The sequence below is a fragment of the Gorilla gorilla genome, chromosome 9, assembly GCF_029281585.2.
Source record: "Gorilla gorilla gorilla isolate KB3781 chromosome 9, NHGRI_mGorGor1-v2.1_pri, whole genome shotgun sequence".
NCBI lineage: Eukaryota > Metazoa > Chordata > Mammalia > Primates > Hominidae > Gorilla > Gorilla gorilla.
Genome location: NC_073233.2, coordinates 70588790 through 70608960, shown reverse-complemented (window position 1 = coordinate 70608960; position 20171 = coordinate 70588790). Strand labels below are relative to the sequence as shown.

Here is a 20171-nt window from a genome sequence, read left to right as displayed (position 1 = left end):
AAACCCTGTGTCCCCCACGCATCTCTCACTTTCCGCCATTAGAGGGGAGGTCTTCTTGTCAAGGGGAAGGCCTCCGGACCTGGGCTATTTTAAGCACAGATGTTTCCATTCATAAGCCTAGGAAGTCCAAGGAGGGAGAAGCTATCCTGGGCCCCTAGCAAGCTTTCCCACTCCCTGCATGTGACTTTCATCTCCCCCAGAAGAGGGGGATGGTGTAGGGCAAGTCTGCAGAGCTGGGAGACATCATTCTGGCCCCCTCTGCACCCCTCCCTTCCTCCCTTCCTCCCTTTCTCTGTCCATTGGGAGGCAGAAGACAGGAAATGACTGCCATGGATGTGGTATGATTTTTACCAAAACAGCATTTTGCGGCTCAGGCCCGTGCTGTTCGCAGCTGTTTTCCTCTAATATCAGCCAGGTGGCTGCCTTCTATGTTCCCCTCCCCATCCCGTCGTATGACTTCAGCCTTCGGATTCTAAGCTCCTGGCTGCTTTCCGCATTCCACTCCCCTTCCAGAACCCAGGCATCCTGGGCTCCAGCTGAAACCATTGCATGTGGCTTTCCCCATCCCTGGCCCCGTGACTCAGTCCCTGTGAAGGGAGCAGCCCTCTTTTTTGGCAATCACCAGGGAGGTGGGGGGAGGAGGAGGGGAGCTAGGTGGTGACATCACAGTCGAAGGTTATAAAAGCTTCCAGCCAAACGGCATTGAAGTTGAAGATACAACCTGACAGCACAGCCTGAGATCTTGGGGATCCCTCAGCCTAACACCCACAGACGTCAGCTGGTGGATTCCCGCTGCATCAAGGCCTACCCACTGGTGAGGAGCTGCTATGGGCCAGAGAGGAGGAGGGAGGCATGCAGGGGCCAGGACTCCTTGGACAGGATTTGCACAGATAGCAGGTGGGGAGGGAGGATTCCAGTGTCCCTATTTTTTTCTCTTGTTTTCAAAAAATATAGCTGTGCTTACAATATTTCTCCGTTCTGTTCTCTTTTCTCAATTCTGTCTCCTTTCTGGGTGTTTGCCTGTGTCACTGACGGATACATGTTTTTGTTGAGTTGAGGTCTCACTCTCACCCAGGCTGGAGTGTTGTGGGGCGATCATGGTTCACTGCAGCCTTGAACTCCCGGGCTCAAGTGATCCTCCTGAGTAGCAGGGACCACAGGCATGTGCAGTATATTTTTAATGTTTTTTAACTTTTTAATTTTTAAATACTTTTTAATTTTTGTAGAGATGGGGTCTCTCTGTGTTGCCCCAGCTGGTTTGGAATCCTGGCCTCAAGCAATCCTCTTGCCTTGACTTCCCCAAAGTGTTGGGATTATAGGCATTAGCCTAGGGGCCCGGCTTTGTTACTTGTTTTGCTTAGATCTTTTCTCTGGGTGGCAGCTAGTAAATATCCTACCGTTCTTCCCTGGGCTAAGTAAATCATGTCCTCCTCTTTTCTCCCTCAGCACTTTGTTTATTCATTAACTGTTTCTAATACTTAACACATGCTGATCATGCATCTGTCTCATGTGTCAGATCATGTTTTATTTTTTGTCTGAAACCAAGCACACAGCCTGGACTCAGAAGTTGGTTGACAAATGAGTGTGTCTGCCTCATTCCAACTTCTTTCCTCTTCTGGTCCCCAGGTGCATTTTCCTGTCTCCAGAGATTGTGTCCAGGCAGAGGGCATGGCAGGCTTTTGGGCTGAACAGGCTTTATCTATCCACCCCTTCCCTTCCAGTCTCCATGCTGGGCTCTCCCTGCCTTCTGTGGCTCCTGGCCGTGACCTTCTTGGTTCCCAGAGCTCAGCCCTTGGCCCCTCAAGACTTTGAAGAAGGGGAGGAAGATGAGACTGAGACGGCGTGGCCGCCTTTGCCGGCTGTCCCCTGCGACTACGACCACTGCCGACACCTGCAGGTGCCCTGCAAGGAGCTACAGAGGGTCGGGCCGGCGGCCTGCCTGTGCCCAGGACTCTCCAGCCCTGCCCAGCCGCCCGACCCGCCGCGCATGGGAGAAGTGCGCATTGCGGCCGAAGAGGGCCGCGCAGTGGTCCACTGGTGTGCCCCCTTCTCCCCGGTCCTCCACTACTGGCTGCTGCTTTGGGACGGCAGCGAGGCTGCGCAGAAGGGGCCCCCGCTGAACGCTACGGTCCGCAGAGCCGAACTGAAGGGGCTGAAGCCAGGGGGCGTTTATGTCGTTTGCGTAGTGGCCGCTAACGAGGCCGGGGCAAGCCGCGTGCCCCAGGCTGGAGGAGAGGGCCTCGAGGGGGCCGACATCCCTGCCTTCGGGCCTTGCAGCCGCCTTGCGGTGCCGCCCAACCCCCGCACTCTGGTCCACGCGGCCGTCGGGGTGGGCACGGCCCTGGCCCTGCTGAGCTGTGCCGCCCTGGTGTGGCACTTCTGCCTGCGCGATCGCTGGGGCTGCTCGCGCCGAGCCGCCGCCTGAGCTGCAGGGGCGCTCTGAAAGGGGCCTGGGGGCATCTCGGGCACAGACAGCCCCACCTGGGGCGCTCAGCCTGGCCCCCGGGAAAGAGGAAAACCCGCTGCCTCCAGGGAGGGCTGGACGGCCAGCTGGGAGCCAGCCCCAGGCTCCAGGGCCACGGCGGAGTCATGGTTCTCAGGGCTGAGCGCTTGTTTAGGTCCGGTACTTGGCGCTTTGTTTCCTGGCTGAGGTCTGGGAAGGAATAGAAAGGGGCCCCCAATTTTTTTTAAGCGGCCAGATAATAAATAATGTAACCTTTGCGGTTTAAGAGGATAAAATGGAGGATATTATTATGTGGGTACTTATATGACCTTTGTAACCATTTAAAAATGTAAAAACGACCTGACATAGTAATGCGAACCTATAGTAGCAGCTACTCCAGAGGCTGAAATGGGAGGATCTCTTGAGCCCAGGAGTTGGAGTCCACTCCAGCCAGGGCAACATAGCCAGACGCCCTTTTTTTTTTATTTTGTTTTGTTTTGGTTTTTTGTTTTTTGAGAAGGAGTTTCCCTTTGTCACACAAGCTGGAGGGCAATGGCGCCATCTCAGCTCACTGCAACGTCCACCTCCTGGGTTCAAGCGATTCTCCTGCCTCAGCATCCTAATTAGTTGGGATTACAGGCGCCCACCACCATGCCCGGCTAATTTTTGTGTTTTTTTAGTAGAGACGGGGTTTCACCATGTTGTCAGGCTGGTCTCAAACTCCTGACCTCAGGTACTCCACCCGCCTTGGTCTCTCAAAGTTCTGGGATTACAGGCATAAGCCACTGTGCCCAGGCAGACCCCCTTCTTTAAAGATGTAAAAACCGGCCGGGCGCGGTGGCTCACGCCTGTAATCCCAGCACTTTGGGAGGCTGAGGCGGGCAGATCACGAAGTCAGGAGGTCGAGACCATCCTGGCTAACACGGTGAAACCCCGTCTCTACTAAAAATACAAAAATTAGCCGGGCATGGTGGTGGGTACCTGTAGTCCCAGCTACTCGGGAGGCTGAGGCAGGAGAATGGCGTGAACCCGGAAGGCGGAGCTTGCAGGGAGCGGAGATTGCACCACTGCACTCCAGCCTGGGCGACAGAGCAAGACTCCCTCTCAAAAGAAAAAGAAAAAAGATGTAAAATCCATTCTTAGTTTGTGGGCCTTACAAATCAGGCCACTGGCCCATTGCTTGTAGTTAGTTGATCCATGTCATGCACCCTCAAAATGGCTCTGTCACTGTGAGTGGCTTCAGTGGGATTTTGAGAATAAGTTTATATTCTTGCTAGGTAAAACAAAACAAAAACGACAGTAATACCAAGGAATCTCCCCCCCCCTTTTACCCTCCATTTGTATTTATTGCATATCCACTATAACAACATTAAAGGACCTTTAAAAGGAAGTAATTTTTATTGTTTATGATTCCTTTCAAGTCACTGTCCACACACCCATTTTTCAGAGTAATATACATACTTTTGATTTTTTTTTTTTTTTGAGATGGAGTCTCACTCTGTTGCCCAGGCTGGAGTGCAGTGGCATGATCTCAGCTCACTGCAATCTCCGCCTCCTGGGTTCAACTGATTTTCCTGCCTCAGCTTCCCAAGTAGCTGGGACTACAGGCATGCACCACCACGCCCAGCTGATTTTGTATTTTTTTAGTAGAGATGGGGTTTCACCATGTTGGCCAGGATGGTCTCGATCTCTTGACCTCATGATCCACCCGCCTCGGCCTCCCAAACTGTTGGGATTACAGGCCTGAGCCACCGCCCCCGGCCTTGAATTTTTTTTAATTAAGTGAATGCAGAAAAGTCTGTTTTGTGTTACTACACAGTATAATCCTTACCTGTGTGGATATTATAACTTTTTAAATAATATATATGTATATATTCTATAGAGATGGGGGGGTCTCACTATTTTGCTCAGGCTAGACTTGAACTCCTGGGCTCAAATGATTCACCCCCCTTGGCCTCCCAAAGTGCTGGGATTACAGGCCATTATAACTTTTTTTAATTATAAAAGTAACACATGGGCCAGGTGCGGTGGCTCACGCCTGTAATCCTAGCACTTTGGAAGGCTGAGGTGGGCAGATCATGAGGTCAGGAGATCGAGACCATCCTGGCTAACACGGTGAAACCCCGTCTCTACTAAAAATACAAAAAATCAGCTGGGCTTGGTGGCATGTGCCTGTAATCCCAGTTACTCAGGAGGCTGAGGCAGGAGAATCTTTTGAATCTGGGAGGCAGATGCTGCAGTGAGCCGAGATCGCGCCACTGTAATGAGACTCCATCTCAAAAAAAAAAAAAAAAAGTAACACATAAGGCGGGCGCAGTGGCACACACCTGTAATCCCAGCACTTTGGGAGGCCGAGGAGGAGGCTGATGAGGGCAGATCACCTGATGTCAGTTCAAGACCAGCCTGGCAAACAAGGCGAAACCCTGCCTCTACTAAAAATACAAAAATTAGCTGGGCATGGTGGCAGGCACCTGTAATCCCAGCTACTCGGAAGGCTCAGGCAGGAGAATCACTTGAACCAGGGAGGTGGAGGTTACAGTGAGCCAAGATCATGCCACAGCACTCCAGCCTGGAAGACAGAGCAAGACTCTGTCTCAAAAACAGTAAATAAATAAATACAAATTTAAGCCGGGCGCGGTGGCTCACGCCTGTAATCCTAGCACTTTGGGAGGCCGAGGCGGGTGGATCTCGAGGTCAGGAGATCGAGACCATCCTGGCTAACATGGTGAAACCCCGTCTCTACTAAAATACAAAAAAAATTAGCCGGGCATGGTAGCGGGTGCCTGTAGTCCCAGCTACTGGGGAGTCTGAGGCAGGAGAATGGCGTGAACCCAGGAGGCGGAGCTTGTAGTCAGCCAAGATTGCACCATTGCACTCCAGCCTGGGCTAGAGCAAGACTCTGTCTCAAAAAAAAAAAAAAAAAAAAATTAAAAAGATAAAAGTAACACATACAAATTTCAATTAATACTGAATAATATGGCCCAGTGCAGTGGCTTATGCCTGTACCCAACACTTTGGGAGGCTAAGACAAGAGGCTCGCTTGAGACCAGGGGTTCAAAACCAGTTTGGGCAAAATATCAAAACCTTAACTGTACAAAAAATTTAAAAATCAGGACGGGGGCAGTGGCTCATGCCTGTAATCCCAGCACTTTGGGAGGCCAAGGCTGGTGGATCACCTGAGGTTGGCAGCTCAAGACAAGCCTGACCAACATGGAGAAACCCTGTCTCTACTAAAAATACAAAATTAGCTGGGCATGGTGGTGCATGCCTGTAATCCCAGCTACTCAGGAGGCTGAGGCAGGAGAATCGCTTGAACCCAGAAGGCGGGGCTGGGCGCAGTGGCTCATGTCTGTAATCCCAGCACTTTGGGAGGCCGAGGCGGCTGGATCACGAGGTCAGGAGATCGACACCACGGTGAAACCCCGTCTCTACTAAAAATACAAAAAAAATTAGCCGAGTGCGGTGGCGGGCACCTGTAGTCCCAGCTACTCGGGAGGCTGAGGCAGGAGAATGGCGTGAACCCAGGAGTTGGAGCTTGCAGTGAGTGGAGATCACGCCACTGCACTCCAGCCTGGGCGACAGAGTGAGACTCCATCTCAAAAAAAAAAAAAAAGAAAAAGAAAAAGAAAAAAGAAAAGAAAAAAAGAACTCAGAAGGTGGAAGTTTCAGTGAGCCCAGATCACGCCATTGCAGTCCAGCCTGGGCAACAAGTGTGAAACTGCGTCTCAAAAAAAAAAAAAAAAAAAAAAAAGAAGGCCAGGCATGGTGGCTCATGCCTAAAACCCAGCACTTTGGGAGGCTGAAGCAGCTGGATCACCTGAGGTCAGGAGTTTGAGACCAGCCTGACCAACAAGATGAAACCCCATCTCTACTAAAATACAAAAATTAGTTGGGTGTGGTGGCAGGCGCCTGTAGTCCCAGCTACTTGGGAGGCTGACACAGGAGAACTGCTTGAACCCAAGAGGTGGAGGTTGCAGTGAGCCGACACCACGCCACTGCACTCCAGCCTGGGCTACGGAGTGAGACTCTATCTCAAAAAAAAAATTTATTCTATTATAGAACCTCTAGAATAAATTTAGAATACTATGTTATCCTGGCTGGGCTTAATGGCTCAACCTGTAATCCCAGGACTTTGGGAGGCCAAGGTGGGCAGATCACTTGAGGTCAGGTGTTCAAGACCAGCCTGGCCAACATGATGAAACCTCATTTCTACTAAAAATACAAAAAATAGCTGGGTGTGGTGGTGGGCACCTGTAATCCCAGCTACTCGGGAGGCTGAGGCAGGAGAATCGCTTGAACCAGGGAGGCAGAGGTTGCAGTGAGTTGAGATCGTGCCACTGCACTCCAGCTTGGGCAATGAGTGAGATTCCGTCTCTAAAAACAAAAAAAGAATACATATGTTATCCTGAATACACTTGTTATAACACTGCAGTGAATACCCTGTGACTTTTTTCCTTTTTTTTTTTTTTTTTTTTTTTTTTTTTTTTTGAGACAGAGTCCCTGTCTCCCAGGCAGGAGTATAGTGGCACAATCTCGACTCACTGCAAGCTCCGCCTCCTGGGCTCACACCATTCTCCTGCCTCAGGCTCCTGAGTATCTGGGACTACAGGCGCCTGCCACCACACCCAATTTTTTTGTATTTTTAGTAGAGACGGGGTTTCACTGTGTTAGCCAGGATGGTCTAGATCTCCTGACCTCGTGATCCGCCCGCCTCAGCCTCCCAAAGTGCTGGGATTATAGGCATGAGCCACTGTGCACGGCCTTCCTTAGCATTCATTTATTTACAAATAACGAGAGGTCATACTATCTCATTATTATTACTATTTATTTATTTCATTTTTTGAGATGGAGACTCTGTCTCAAAAGATAAATAAATAAAATAAAAAAATAAAGCCCATGCTTGTCACTCTACCGTGGAGAGGCAACATAGCATAGTGGTTTAGAGAACACACACTGCCTTGGGTTGAATCCTAGTTTTGTTATTTACTTTGTGACTTTAGGTAAATTATCTCATCTTGGCTGGGCATGGTGGCTCACACCTGTAATTCCAGCACTCACGCCTGTAATTACAGCACTCACGCCTGTAATTCCAGCACTGGGCATGGTGGCTCACGCCTGTAATTCCAGCACAAGGCAGGGGATGGCTTGAGCTCACAAGTTCGAGCCCAGCCTGGGCAACATAGCGGAACCCTACCTCTACTATAATAAAAATACAAAAGTTAGCCAGGTGTGGTACATGCTACTTGGGAGGCTGAGGTGAAAGGATGGCTTGAGCCTGGGAGAAAGAGGTTGCAGTGAGCCAAGATTGTGCCACTGCTCTCCAGCCTGGGCAATAAAGCCAGACCTTGTCTCAGAAAAAAAACCATCTTTCCTTTTTTTTTTTTTTTTTTTTTTGAGACGGCCTCTTACTCTGTCGCCAGGCTGGAGTGCAATGGCACAATCTTGGCTCACTGCAACCTCCGCCTCCCAGGTTCAAGTGATTCTCCTGCCTCAGCCTCTCAAGTAGCTGGGATTACAGGTGTGTGCCACCACGCCTGGCTAATTTTTTGTATTTTTAGTAGAGAAGGGGTTTCACCGTCTTAGCCAGGATGGTCTCGAACTCCTGACCTCATGATCTGCCCGCCTCAGCCTCCCAAAGTGCTAGGATTACAGGCGTGAGCCACCGTGCCCGGCCAAAAAAAAAACATCTTTCTGAGTCTGTTTTTTGTTTTTTTAATTCTTTTTTCTTGAGACAGAGTTTCACTCTTGTTGCCCAGGCTGGAGTGTAATGGCACGATCTCGGGTCACTGTAATCTCCGCCTCCTCGGTTCAAGCAATTCTCCTGCCTCAGCCTCCTGAGTAGCTGAGATTACAGGTGCCTGCAACTATGCCCGGCTAATTTTTATGTTTTTTTATTTATTTATTTATTTATTTATTTATTTATTTATTTATTGATCATTCTTGGGTGTTTCTCACAGAGGGGGATTTGGCAGGGTCATAGGACAATAGTGGAGGGAAGGTCAGCAGATAAACAAGTGAACAAAGGTCTCTGGTTTTCCTAGGCAGAGGGCCCTGCGGCCTTCCGCAGTGTTTGTGTCCCTGGATACTTGAGATTAGGGAGTGGTGATGACTCTTAACGAGCATGCTGCCTTCAAGCATCTGTTTAACAAATCACATCTTGCACCGCCCTTAATCCATTCAACCCTGAGTGGATACAGCACATGTTTCAGAGAGCACAGGGTTGGGGGTAAGGTCACAGATCAACAGGATCCCAAGGCAGAAGAACTTTTCTTAGTACAGAACAAAATGAAAAGTCTCCCATGTCTACCTCTTTCCACACAGACACGGCAACCATCCGATTTCTCAATCTTTTCCCCACCTTTCCCCCCTTTCCATTCCACAAAACCGCCATTGTCATCATGGCCCGTTCTCAATGAGCTGTTGGGTACACCTCCCAGACGGGGTGGTGGCCGGGCAGAGGGGCTCCTCACTTCCCAGTAGGGGCGGCCGGGCAGAGGCGCCCCTCACCTCCCGGACGGGGCGGCTGGCCGGGCAGGGGGCTGACCCCCCCACCTCCCTCCTGGACGGGGCTGCTGGCCGGGAAGAGGGGCTCCTCACTTCCCAGTAGGGGCGGCCGGGCAGAGGCGCCCCTCACCTCCCAGATGGGGCGGCTGGCCAGGCGGGGGGCCGACCCCCCCACCTCCCTCCCGGACGGGGCGGCTGCCCGGGCGGGGGGCTGACCCCCCACCTCCCTCCCGGACGGGGCGGCTGGCCGGGTGGGGGGCTGACCCCTCATCTCCCTCCCGGACCGGGCGGCTGGCCGGGCGGGGGGGCTCCTCACTTCCCAGTAGAGGCGGCCGGGCAGAGGCGCCCCTCACCTCCCGGACAGGGCGGCTGGCCGGACGGGGGGCTGATCCCCCCACCTCCCTCCCGGACGGGGCGGCTGGCCGACCCCCTCACCTCCCTCCCGGACGGGGCGGCTGGCTGGGCAGAGGGGCTCCTCACTTCCCAGTAGGGGCGGCCGGGCAGATGCGCCCCTCACCTCCCGGACGGGGCGGCTGGCCAGGCGGGGGGCTAACCCCCCCACCTCCCTCCCGGATGGGGCGGCTGGCCAGGCGGGGGGCTGACCCCCCCACCTCCCTCCCGGACGGAGCGGCTGGCCGGGCAGAGGGGCTCCTCACTTCCCAGTAGGGGCGGCCTGGCAGAGGCGCCCCTCACCTCCCGGACAGGGCAGCTGGCCGGGCGGGGGGCTGATCCCCCCATAATTTTTATGTTTTTTTAAGCAGAGATGGGGTTTCACCATGTTGGCCAGGCTGGACTCGAACTCCTGACCTCAGGTAATCCACCCGCCTTGGCCTCCCAAAGTGCTAGGATTATAGGCGTGAGCCACCATGCCTGGCCTTGAGTCTGTTTTTTTGTGACTAAAAATAGCTTCTACATCATAGGGATTGTTGTGATGATTAAATATGGATTAATCATACAAAATTCTCTAGTAGGCCGGACACGGTGGCTCACGCCTGTAATCCCAGCACTTTGGGAGGCCGAGGCAGGTGGATCACCTGAGGTAACAAGTTCGAGATTAGCTTGGCCAACATGATGAAACCCCCTCTCTACTAAAAAATACAAAAATTAGCCCGGTGTGGTGGCGGGTGCTTGTAATCCCAGCTACTCGGGAGGCTGAGGCATGAGAATAGCTTGAGCTTGGGAGGCAAAGGTTGCAGTGAGCCGAGATCCCACCACTGCACTCTAGCCTGGCAACAAAGTGAGACCCTGTCTCACACACACACACACACACAAAAGTCTCTAGTGCATATATTATCAATATCAGTAACTGTTATTGTCATTATTACTCTACCTTCTAATAAACATTTAAAGTGAGCTTCACTTTCAGGAATCTAACAGCCTGGGTAGTGGTGGAGCACAAAGTAATCAACAATGACTCACAGCAGCAGGGATAAATGCTTAATGGGTTAAATACTGTAGCTGGAAGGCAGACAGCAGTGGTCAAAGCAGGCTTTTCTTAGAAGGCAAACCCTGAATCCTGAAAAACTCCTGGGAGTTAGTTTACTAAGTGAAGAGACAGGACATCCCAGGCGGAGACTGGTCGGTGCACAGGCCAAGAGGAGGGTGAAGTCTGGTTTGCAATATGCACAGCTTACCCTCAAGTGGCGGGTGATGAAACTGCACAATAACTACCAGCATTTACATACTCTGCCTTGCCAGGCACCAGAGTAGGTGCTATTGTGATCTCCACTTGAGAGGGGATTCTAACCCCCCTCCCCGCAAAAAAAGCCAAGGTGGGGGCAGAAGGAAGTCAGACCACTAGCATTTAAGTTGTCCCAGATGGCCGAGTATGGTAGCTCACGCCTTTAATCTTAGCACTTTGGGAGGGCGAGGCAGGTGGATCACTTGAGCTCAGGGGTTGGAGACCAGCCTGGCCAATATGGCGAAACCCCGTCTCTACAAAAAATAGAAAAATTAGGCCGGGCGCGGTGGCTCACACCTGTAATCCCAGCACTCTGGGAGGCCAAGGTGGGTGGATCATGAGGTCAGGAGTTCAAGACCAGTCTGGTGAAGATGGTGAAACCCCGTCTCTACTAAAACTACAAAAATTAGCCAGGCGCGGTGGCAGCCACCTATAATCCCAGCTACTCAGGCAGGAGAATTGCTTAAACCCGGGGCAGGCAGAGGTTGCAGTGAGCTGAGATTGTGCCACTGCACTCCAGCCTGGGTTACAGAATGAGATTTTGTCTCAAAAAAAAAAAAAAAAAAAAAAAAAAGAGAGAGAGACAGAAAAGAAAAAGAAAAATTAGCCGGGTGTGGTGGCATGTGCCTGTAGTCCCAGCTACTTGGGAGGCTGAGGTGGGAGGATCGCTTGAGCCCAGGAGGCTGAGGTTGCAGTATGTCAAGACTGCACCACTGCACTCCAGCCTGGGCGACAGAGCCAGATCCTGTCTCAAAAACAAAAATAGCTGGGTGTGGTGGCTCACGCCTGTAATCCCAGCACTTTGGGAGGCCGAGGTGGGTGAATCACCTAAGGTCAGGAGTTCGAGAACAGCCTGACCAATATGGAGAAACCTCATCTCTACTGAAAATACAAAAATGGCTAGGCTCGTTGGCTCACGCCTGTAATCCCAGCACTTTGGGAGGCCGAGGCAGGTAGATCATATGAGGTCAGGAGTTCAAGATCAGCCTGACTAACATGATGAAACCCTGTCTCTACTAAATATACAAAAATTAGCCGGGCATGGTGGCGTGGGACTGTAATCCCAGCTACTCAGGAGGCTGTGGCAGGAGAATCGCATGCACCCAGGAGGCGGAGGTTGCAGTGAGCCGAGACCGCGCCACTGCACTCCAGCCTGGGCGACAGAGCAAGAGTCCCTCTTTAAAAAAAAGCTGGGCGTGGTGGTGGGCGCCTGTTATCTCCGGGAGGCTGAGGCAGGAGAAATGCTTGACCCGGGAGGCGGAGGCTGCAGTGAGCAGAGATCGCGCCACTGCACTATTGCACTCCAGTCTGGGCAACAAGAGTGAAACTCCATCTCAAAAAAAATAAATAAATAAAAAATAAAAAATAAAGTAAGTTGTCCTAGATGGTGGAAGTGTCACGGATTTTTAAGCAGGGAGGTGAGGACAGGACTACATGATTGTGTTTTGCAAAAATCCCTTTGGCAGTCAGGCAGAGGATGGCTCAATTCCCTAAGGAGAATGAGTGGGCCAAAGAGCAAGCACATTTCTTCTGCTCCTGGCAAACATTGCCAAAGAACTTCCCAAAGCTTTGCGCTAAGGGACCATATTCCTTCTAATTTCTAAGGAGGGTGAGGCAGGATGAAGTTCCGGGAACTGGCTTCATTCCGCCCACGGGTTTCAGAGCCGCACCAGCTTTCTTCCCCACAGCAGCCAGGCGCCTTGGCTTGGTGGGTTGCCTCCCTGTTCCCACCCACGTAAAGTCCTGGCAGCAGGGCCAGAAGTTTTATGGTTCTCAGCGGCACCCGTCGACATCCGCCCCCACGTGACCCAAACAGATCCGGCACTTCCGCTTCCCCTCGGCTTTCTTCTCGTCGGTGTTCCCGGCTGCTATAGAGCCGGGTGAGAGAGCGAGCGCCCGTCGGCGGGTGTCGAGGGCGGGTTGCCTCGCGCTGACCCTTCCCGCCCTCCTTCTCGTCACACACCAGGTCCCCGCGGAAGCGGCGGTGTCGGCGCCATGGCGGAGCTGACGGCTCTTGAGAGTCTCATCGAGATGGGCTTCCCCAGGGGACGCGCGTAAGGGAGTTCCCCAACCCCAGCCTGCGGGGGTGGGGGGTCGCGGACCTGTCTCGGCCTTTGCCCCAGCCTGACCGTCACCATGGCTCGTGGGCGCTATTCATGGTGTTTCTGCCCCCAGGGAGAAGGCTCTGGCCCTCACAGGGAACCAGGGCATCGAGGCTGCGATGGACTGGTGAGCGCTCGTCCCGGGTGGCGGAGAATTGGGGGCTGGCGGGAGGGGCAGCCTCAAAGCTAACCTCCCCGCCCACTTTCCCTGCCAGGCTGATGGAGCACGAAGACGACCCCGATGTGGACGAGCCTCTAGAGACTCCCCTTGGACATATCCTGGGACGGGAGCCCACTTCCTCAGAGCAAGGCGGCCTTGAAGGTCCTGACTGAGGGTCACGGTGTGATTATTCAGGAGGGTCCGAGGAGAATATGAAGGGATAATAATACCGATTGTTTGTTTGTAGGATCTGGTTCTGCTGCCGGAGAAGGCAAACCCGTTTTGAGTGAAGAGGAAAGACAGGAACAAACTAAGAGGTACAGTAACAACAATCTCACATGTCTGGGGGTCGTCTTCCATCTCTCCCCGGTACACGTCTGGTCAAAGAACCTTGACCTTTCCACATTTCCTCTTTCTTGGCATTTTCTTTTCCTTTAATCTACTTTGGGATATATGTCGCCTAATTTTGTTTATTGTAAACTTTACACCTTCCGACTCTGTCCATTTTTCTTGAACTGTTTTCCCTCGGCAACACAGGATGTTGGAGCTGGTGGCCCAGAAGCAGCGGGAGCGTGAAGAGAGAGAGGAACGGGAGGCATTGGAACGGGAACGGCAGCGCAGGAGACAAGGGCAAGAGTTGTCAGCAGCACGACAGCGGCTACAGGAAGATGAGATGCGCCGGGCTGCTGAGGAGAGGCGGAGGGAAAAGGCCGAGGAGTTAGCAGCCAGGTCTGGGCAGGGGAAATGATGGCTAGCAGATGAGAAAGAAATCAAGATTTGCTTTGTTGATGTCTGACCTAATTTCTTCTTGTCTACATTTTAGACAAAGAGTTAGAGAAAAGATCGAGAGGGACAAAGCAGAGAGAGCCAAGAAGGTAGGTGACTGAGAAGACGCCACGGGTAATGGAGTGGGCAGGTTAGTAAATCTTTTCCAGCTTCAGAGGGAAAGCATGGGCTTATATGATCTGTTTCACCTGAGGATGGGTGAGTACCTGATTGACTGTTTTACTTTGCCCTTTAGTATGGTGGCAGTGTGGGCTCTCAGCCACCCCCAGCGGCACCAGAGCCAGGTCCTGTTCCCTCTTCTCCCAGCCAGGAGCCTCCCACCAAGCGGGAGTATGACCAGTGTCGCATACAGGTACTGATTCTGATTCCTATCTTCCTCTTGGGACCCCTTTGTTGCCTGTTAAGGTGCCCAGCTCAGAGCTTTTTTCAGTTAATGTGCCCTTTGCCAAATCTCTCCCTTCTTTGTAAATGACTTTTGAAATCCTATCTCTACTCTTGGGAAAGGTATCAAATTTCACCTGCCCCAGTCGTATTTAAACCCGTACCTCTCTCTTACTCAGCAGTTACCCTTTTACTTGTTGATGTTTTTATTTGGTTTATTATGCAGCTATCTGGTGATGTGGTATTTATCCAGATTCTTTTGTGTAATCTTATCCTTGTCTTTCTTAGGTTGTGAGGGAGCTGGGAGTCTCTCATCCACACTTAGTAAAGCGGAGCCTAAGTAGTGCTTTGGTGCTTTAAATAGTAGTTGTGCTGGTTCAATCTAAGAAGAAGGGGGCCCAGCTTTAGCTTTTTTCCTTACTTGGGCACCTCATTCAGTTTTGATGCCCACAATACTGAGTATCTCCCTTGCCCTTTAGGTCAGGCTGCCAGATGGGACCTCACTGACCCAGACGTTCCGGGCCCGGGAACAGCTGGCAGCCGTGAGGCTCTATGTGGAGCTCCACCGTGGGGAGGAACCAGGTGGGGGCCAGGACCCTGTGCAGTTGCTCAGTGGCTTCCCCAGACGGGCCTTTTCAGAAGCTGATATGGAGCGGCCTCTGCAGGAGCTGGGTATGGCTGCAAGACTAGAAACCAGGACCTGGGGGAGTAGGGAGGCATGCCTAGGAAAAGGAGGGATGCAAAGAGAAGGGGCTTTGTGAACATGGTGCAAGGCCAGGAATTTTGGGAGCAAAAACCAAGTATCCTTGTGGTTCAAGCCTGTTTTCTTCCATCTTCAGGACTCGTGCCTTCTGCTGTTCTCATTGTGGCCAAGAAATGTCCCAGCTGAGGGCCTTTGTCCCATCGTCCCTCTGTGACCCCTTCATCTTTGATAAAGCACTGACATCTCCTTCCTAATAAATAGACCCTGAGTTCTGTACATGCCTGACTCCGTCCTGAATGGCTGGGAGGGACAAAACTAAGGCAGAGGAAGAGGCTAAAACGGAACAGTAGACCCTCTTCCTCATCTTTAGTTTCCAACAAAGACACTTGTTTCTAATCTCTGGGTCTGATTAACTGCTGGGGAAGTTGCGGAGGAGTGGTGCTAAAAGGGGTGGAGAGTACATTGGATGGCACCTTTTACTCCTATGGTAAGACAGAACATAAAAGCCCAGCTGCTGCTGCTTTTTTATTTTTGAGACGGAGTCTTGCACTGTTGCCTGGGTTAGAGTGCAGTGGCACAATCTCAGCTCACTGCAACCTCTGCCTCCCAGGTTCAAGTGATTCTCCTGCCTCAGCCTCCCTAGTAGCTGGGATTACAGGCACCCACCACCACGCACAGCTAATTTTTTCTATTTTTAGTAGAGACGGGGTTTTGCCATGTTGGCTAGGCTGGTCTCGAACTCCTGACCTTGTGATTCGCCTGCCTCGGCCTCCCAAAGTGCTGGGATTACAGGCATGAGCCACCACGCCCGGCCTGCTGCTTTATTTATTTATATATTTATTTATTGAGAACACGAGAGTGCCTTTTCATTTTAAAAATGTTTGGAAATATGCACAACTTTGATACAGCTTTGGGGTGCTCCAGACACCCATGGCCACTTCATGTAAACCACTGAGAATTTCTTTCTTTTTTTTTTTTGAAATGGAGTCTTGCTGTCACCCAAGCTGGAGTGCAGTGGCACAGTATTGGCTCACTGCAACCTCCACCTCCTGAGTTCAAGGGATTCTCCTGCCTCAGCCTCCCAAGTATCTGGGATTACAGGCGCGCACCACCATGCCCAGCTAATTTTTTGTATTTTTAGTAGAGATGGCGTTTCACCATGATGGCCAAGCTGGTTTCAAACTCCTGACCTCAAGTGATCCACCCGCCTCGGCCTCCCAAAGTGCTAGGATTACAGGCGTGAGCCACCAAGCCCGGCCACCACTGACAATTTCTAGAGCACTTTGAGAGACTATACAATATGATTATGATCAAATTTTGTAATTAAACCTAATGAGGGCAACAGACACTTCTCAAATAAGAGATGTGTCCATTACGGGGCTCCCCTACTCTTAAGGTACTCACAAGGAGGCAGATAAACAGTTTCTTTTTTTTTTTTCTTTGAGATGGAGTTTTGCTTTTGTTGCCCAGGCCGGAGTGCAATGGAGCGATCTCAGCTCACTGCAACCTCCACCTCCCGGGTTCAAGCGATTCTCCTGCCTTAGCCTCCTGAGTAGCTGGGATTACAGGCATGCACCACCACGCCCAGCTAATTTTTTTTTTTTTTTTAAGAGACAGGGTTTCACCTTGTTGGCAGGTTGGTCTTGAACTCCTGACCTCAGGTGATCCGCCGGCCTCTGCCTCCCAAAGTGCTGGGATTACAGTCTTGAGCCACTGTGCCTGGCCAGATAAACAGTTTCTTTATTCATCCTCCTCCTCTTCATCTTCCTCTTCCACCTTTTTCCAGGCAACTTTAGCAGGACCCTTTGCATCATCAAACCAACCTTTCTACTTATAGTCAGGAACATCCTTCTTATACTTTTCTTTCAGCTTTGCTACCTTAGTGATGTCATTTAAGTTATTTCACATCTCACCCAGAAAACCTAGCTTCTTAATAGAATAGGAATAGTGCCTATTTCTTGGGATTGTCATGAGGGTTACATAATGCTGGTATAAGATGCTTTAGCATAGTGCCTGGTACCTAATAAGTCCCCAGTAAGCATTAGCTACTAAAAGGATAATTTTATTTACTTATTTGAGGTGGAGTCTTGCTCTAGATCCCAGGCTGTAGTACAGTGGTGCAATCTCGGCTCATTATAACCAACGTCTCCTGGGTTCAAGCAATTCTGCCTCAGCCTCTCGAGTAGCTGGGATTGCAGGTGTGCGCCACCCCACCCAGCTAATTTTTTGTATTTTTTAGTAGAGATGGGGTTTCACCATGTTGGCCAGGCTGGTCTTGAACTCCTGACCTCAAGATCCACCTGTCTCAGCTTCCCAAAATGCTGGGCTAAAAGGTTTTTTTTGAGACATCTCCTCACTCTGTTACCCAGGCTGGAGTGCAGTGGCACGATCCCGGCTCACTGTAACCTCTGCCTCCTGAGTTCAAGCGATTCTCCTGCCTCAGCCTCCCGAGTAGCTGGGACCACAGGCACGTACCGCCATGCCCAGCTAATTTTTGTATTTTTAGTAGATACAGGGTCTCACCATGTTGGCGCTTCTCTCTGCTTTTTAAAACCAACCAAGAAGCACTAATGAGCTTCTCTATCATAGTCCCTCTGGCTGCTGATCACCCCACCCTGCTGTCCTGTCAAACTGCTCCTGACTCCACTCCTTCCTGGACTAGGAGAAAGGCCACAGTTACTCTGTAAAGATCACATGTAACACGTGTTCCAGCAGCTGAAAAGAGCACCAATACTTATATCTGGGTTTACACCCCAGTGTTAGAAAGCTTTATTTGGGGCCAGGCACGGCGGGTCATGCTTGTAATCCCAGCACTTTGGGAGGTTGAGGCGCGCAGATCACCTGAGGTCAGGAGTTCAAGACCAGCCTGGCCAACATGGTGAAACCCTGTCTCTACTAAAAATACAAAGATTATCCTGGCATAGTAGCGCACCCCTGTAGTCCCAGCTACTGGAGAGGCTGAGGCAGGAGAATCGCTTGAACCCAGGAGGCGGAGGTTGCATTGAGTTGAGATCGCTCCGTTGCACTCCAGCGTGGGCGACAACACAGAAATTGTCTCAAAAAAAAAAAAAAAGCTTTATTTGGTGTTCTGACTTTAATGACAGCAGCCTTTTTTTCAATTGCAGTCTTGCTTGGGAACCACAGGATAGACAAAAGAGGAGCAACTTGGTTGACTAGGCTGTGGGGCTTTGACCCCACTTATTTCATCCCCTCAGTGGCAGCTCCAATAAATCCTGACCAGATTCAGAGACTGGGGACCAGTTTACATTTCTAAATTAATGTTTTACAATAATCCTCGTAGTTATGACCTTTCATAGAACAGGGCTGAGGTTTGTAACATGCTGGAGTTGAACCAAGATCTGTGACTCAAAGCACACTCCTTTTACTACTAGTAAGTCAGCCTCCTAAGCTTGTTTAACCAGAGGTTAAATAATGGCCACAGAAAGCATTGTGGCATATGTTAAGTGCTAGATGCCCCTCCAATCTCGCTCCAAGGACAGGAGTCCTGAGTGTCCACTATAGGCATCCATTACTTCAAGACTTCCCAGGATAGTTCAGATTTCAAGAATGTCCCACGGTTATCCCTGGAAGTACACTCCAACCTGACACCACATGACCTGTTTTGAAAATGTGGCTGGCCGGGCGCAGTGGCTCACGCCTCTAATCCCAGCACTTTGGGAGGCTGAGACGGGTGAACTGCCTGAGGTCAGGAGTTCGAGATCAGCCTGGCCACATGGTGAAACCCGCCTCTACTAAAACTACTAATATCAGCCGGGCGTGGTTGCGGACGCCTGTAATCCCATCTACATGGGAGGCTGAGTAAGGAGAACAGCTTGAACCCAGGAGGCAGAGGTTGCAGTGAGCCAAGATTGCGCCACTGCACTCCTGCCTGGGCGACAAGAGCAAGACTCCATCTCAAAAAAAAGAAAAAATGTGGCCGCGGAGGCCAAGGCGGGCGGATCACCTGGGTCTGGAGTTCGAGACCAGTCTAGTCAACATGGTGAAACCCTGTCTCTACTAAAAACACAAAAGTTAGCTGGGCTTGGTGGCGCGCACCTGTGATCCCGGCTACTCGGGAAGCTGAGGCAGGAGAATTGCTGGAACCCAGGGGCGGAGGTTGCAGTGAGCCGAGATCGTGCCACTGCACTCCAGCCTGGGTGACATTGACTCCGTCTCAAAAAAAAAAGGAAAATGTGGTCAGATACCTATCGGGATCAGCCTCTTCTGGTGGGGTGGGACAGGCAGCAGCTCCAGGCCGCGCCCCCAGCACCGACCACGCGTTTCTAAGCATTGGTAGATGTCGACTGCAGGGCTCATTCTGGGTGGAGGAACATGGTTTTATTGGTTCTTTCAGTTCACCACATCCGACTCGCGTCTCGGCCCTGGCCCGCCTTGCGGACCTTAAAGCAATCAGTCCAGGGTTTGGGGGGAACGTGCTCACCCGACGGCAGCTCACAGGACCCCGGAGAGTCCTGGCATGGTATCTCGGTCCGGACTCTCCGCTGGGCCCACGAAGGAGAAAGGCTGCCTCGGATTCCTGCGCCCGAGCCAAGGTCCGGCGCCCACGGAGGCAAGTCCGGTCTCACGGTGACCTCCCGCCGGCGCCGCCTTCGCCGCCAACCATCCAGTTCTTCCTCCAGGCCACGTTCTCCTGCGTGGTCGCTGCCTCCTGCAGAGTGGCCAGCAATAGCTGCTGGGTCCTGGCCGCCTCCTCCCTGCTCCGCGGGTCCTGCAGTGGCATCTCCTGAGGGCAGGAAGGGGAGTTCGCAGGAGCTCCAGTCCGGGGCTCTCCACCCGCCCACCCATCCTCGGGACTACCAGTTGCTTCTACCTTTAGCATTTCCTGCTTCCGCCGCTCTCCCGGGGTCACGATAACGAGGAGCGCGTAGCCCACGCCAGCCCCTGCGCCCAGCATTGCGACTGAGATCAGCATTTTCCGCAAGGAATCCATGGCCGCCTGCACAGCCAGCGGAGCGCCCACGGGAGCTCCCCGCAGCCGCAAGCTGTTGCCGCGCGGTCTCACTACCCCTTGGCGCAGGCTAGAGCGCCCTATAGCAGAAACCATAGATAAGCGGCCGGCTAGAGAGGACCTGCTCGAGGAAACGTTTAGAATCCGGAGCGCCTGGATCTCAGGTTTAGCTGAGGGGGTTGAGGTGTCCAAGAAGTGCTGGCACCAAGGGCTGAGCGCGCGGACCCTGTGTCCTCAATTCCGGGGTGGGATTGCTAGGGGGAGAGTGCGTGTCTTCATGGTTGCCGTGGGTTTTATGATTGCCCATTTTTCTGTCTTCCGACGTTTCCCGATCAGTAGAGGCCGGAGATGTGCTCTGTGGTTTCCTGCAGTCACCCGCGCGTTTTCAACACAGCGCATGGAGGGCATCTACACACATACACATCCCTCTTCATCCCCTCAA

General features: G+C 51.9%; 3 protein-coding genes across 5 annotated transcripts; 2 read left to right on the top strand and 1 right to left on the bottom strand.

The window, feature by feature from the left end:
• The first annotated feature begins 54 nt into the window (after positions 1-54).
• LRRN4CL (LRRN4 C-terminal like) lies at positions 55-3833 on the top strand. 2 transcript variants are annotated; one of them, XM_019035901.3, is made up of 2 exons: positions 55-814; positions 1627-3833. In XM_019035901.3, the coding sequence occupies exon 2, from the start codon at positions 1727-1729 to the stop codon at positions 2423-2425; it is 699 nt and encodes a 232-aa protein (XP_018891446.2). In that variant the 5' UTR covers positions 55-814; positions 1627-1726; the 3' UTR covers positions 2426-3833. The 2 variants fall into 2 exon arrangements, with proteins under 2 accessions (XP_018891446.2, XP_004051415.3); XM_004051367.4 differs by having other exon boundaries at positions 296-814; positions 1722-3833.
• Positions 3834-12330: 8497 nt separating this feature from the next.
• On the top strand, positions 12331-15036 carry UBXN1 (UBX domain protein 1). Of its 2 annotated transcripts, XM_055354319.1 has the most exons (10): positions 12331-12508; positions 12595-12682; positions 12804-12857; positions 12946-13052; positions 13138-13207; positions 13428-13619; positions 13714-13765; positions 13912-14028; positions 14537-14729; positions 14897-15036. In XM_055354319.1, the coding sequence occupies exons 2-10, from the start codon at positions 12624-12626 to the stop codon at positions 14944-14946; spliced, it is 894 nt and encodes a 297-aa protein (XP_055210294.1). In that variant the 5' UTR covers positions 12331-12508; positions 12595-12623; the 3' UTR covers positions 14947-15036. The 2 variants fall into 2 exon arrangements, with proteins under 2 accessions (XP_055210294.1, XP_055210293.1); XM_055354318.2 differs by lacking the exon at positions 14897-15036 and having other exon boundaries at positions 12452-12508; positions 14537-14833.
• A 4040-nt stretch (positions 15037-19076) lies between these two features.
• On the bottom strand, positions 19077-20168 carry UQCC3 (ubiquinol-cytochrome c reductase complex assembly factor 3). Its single transcript, XM_019035898.4, has 2 exons — positions 19592-20168; positions 19077-19504 (listed from the first exon to the last, which is right to left on the bottom strand). Exons 1-2 carry the CDS (start codon positions 19823-19825, stop codon positions 19343-19345), a joined length of 396 nt encoding a protein of 131 aa, XP_018891443.1. The 5' UTR covers positions 19826-20168; the 3' UTR covers positions 19077-19342.
• Between the last annotated feature and the right edge of the window lie 3 nt (positions 20169-20171).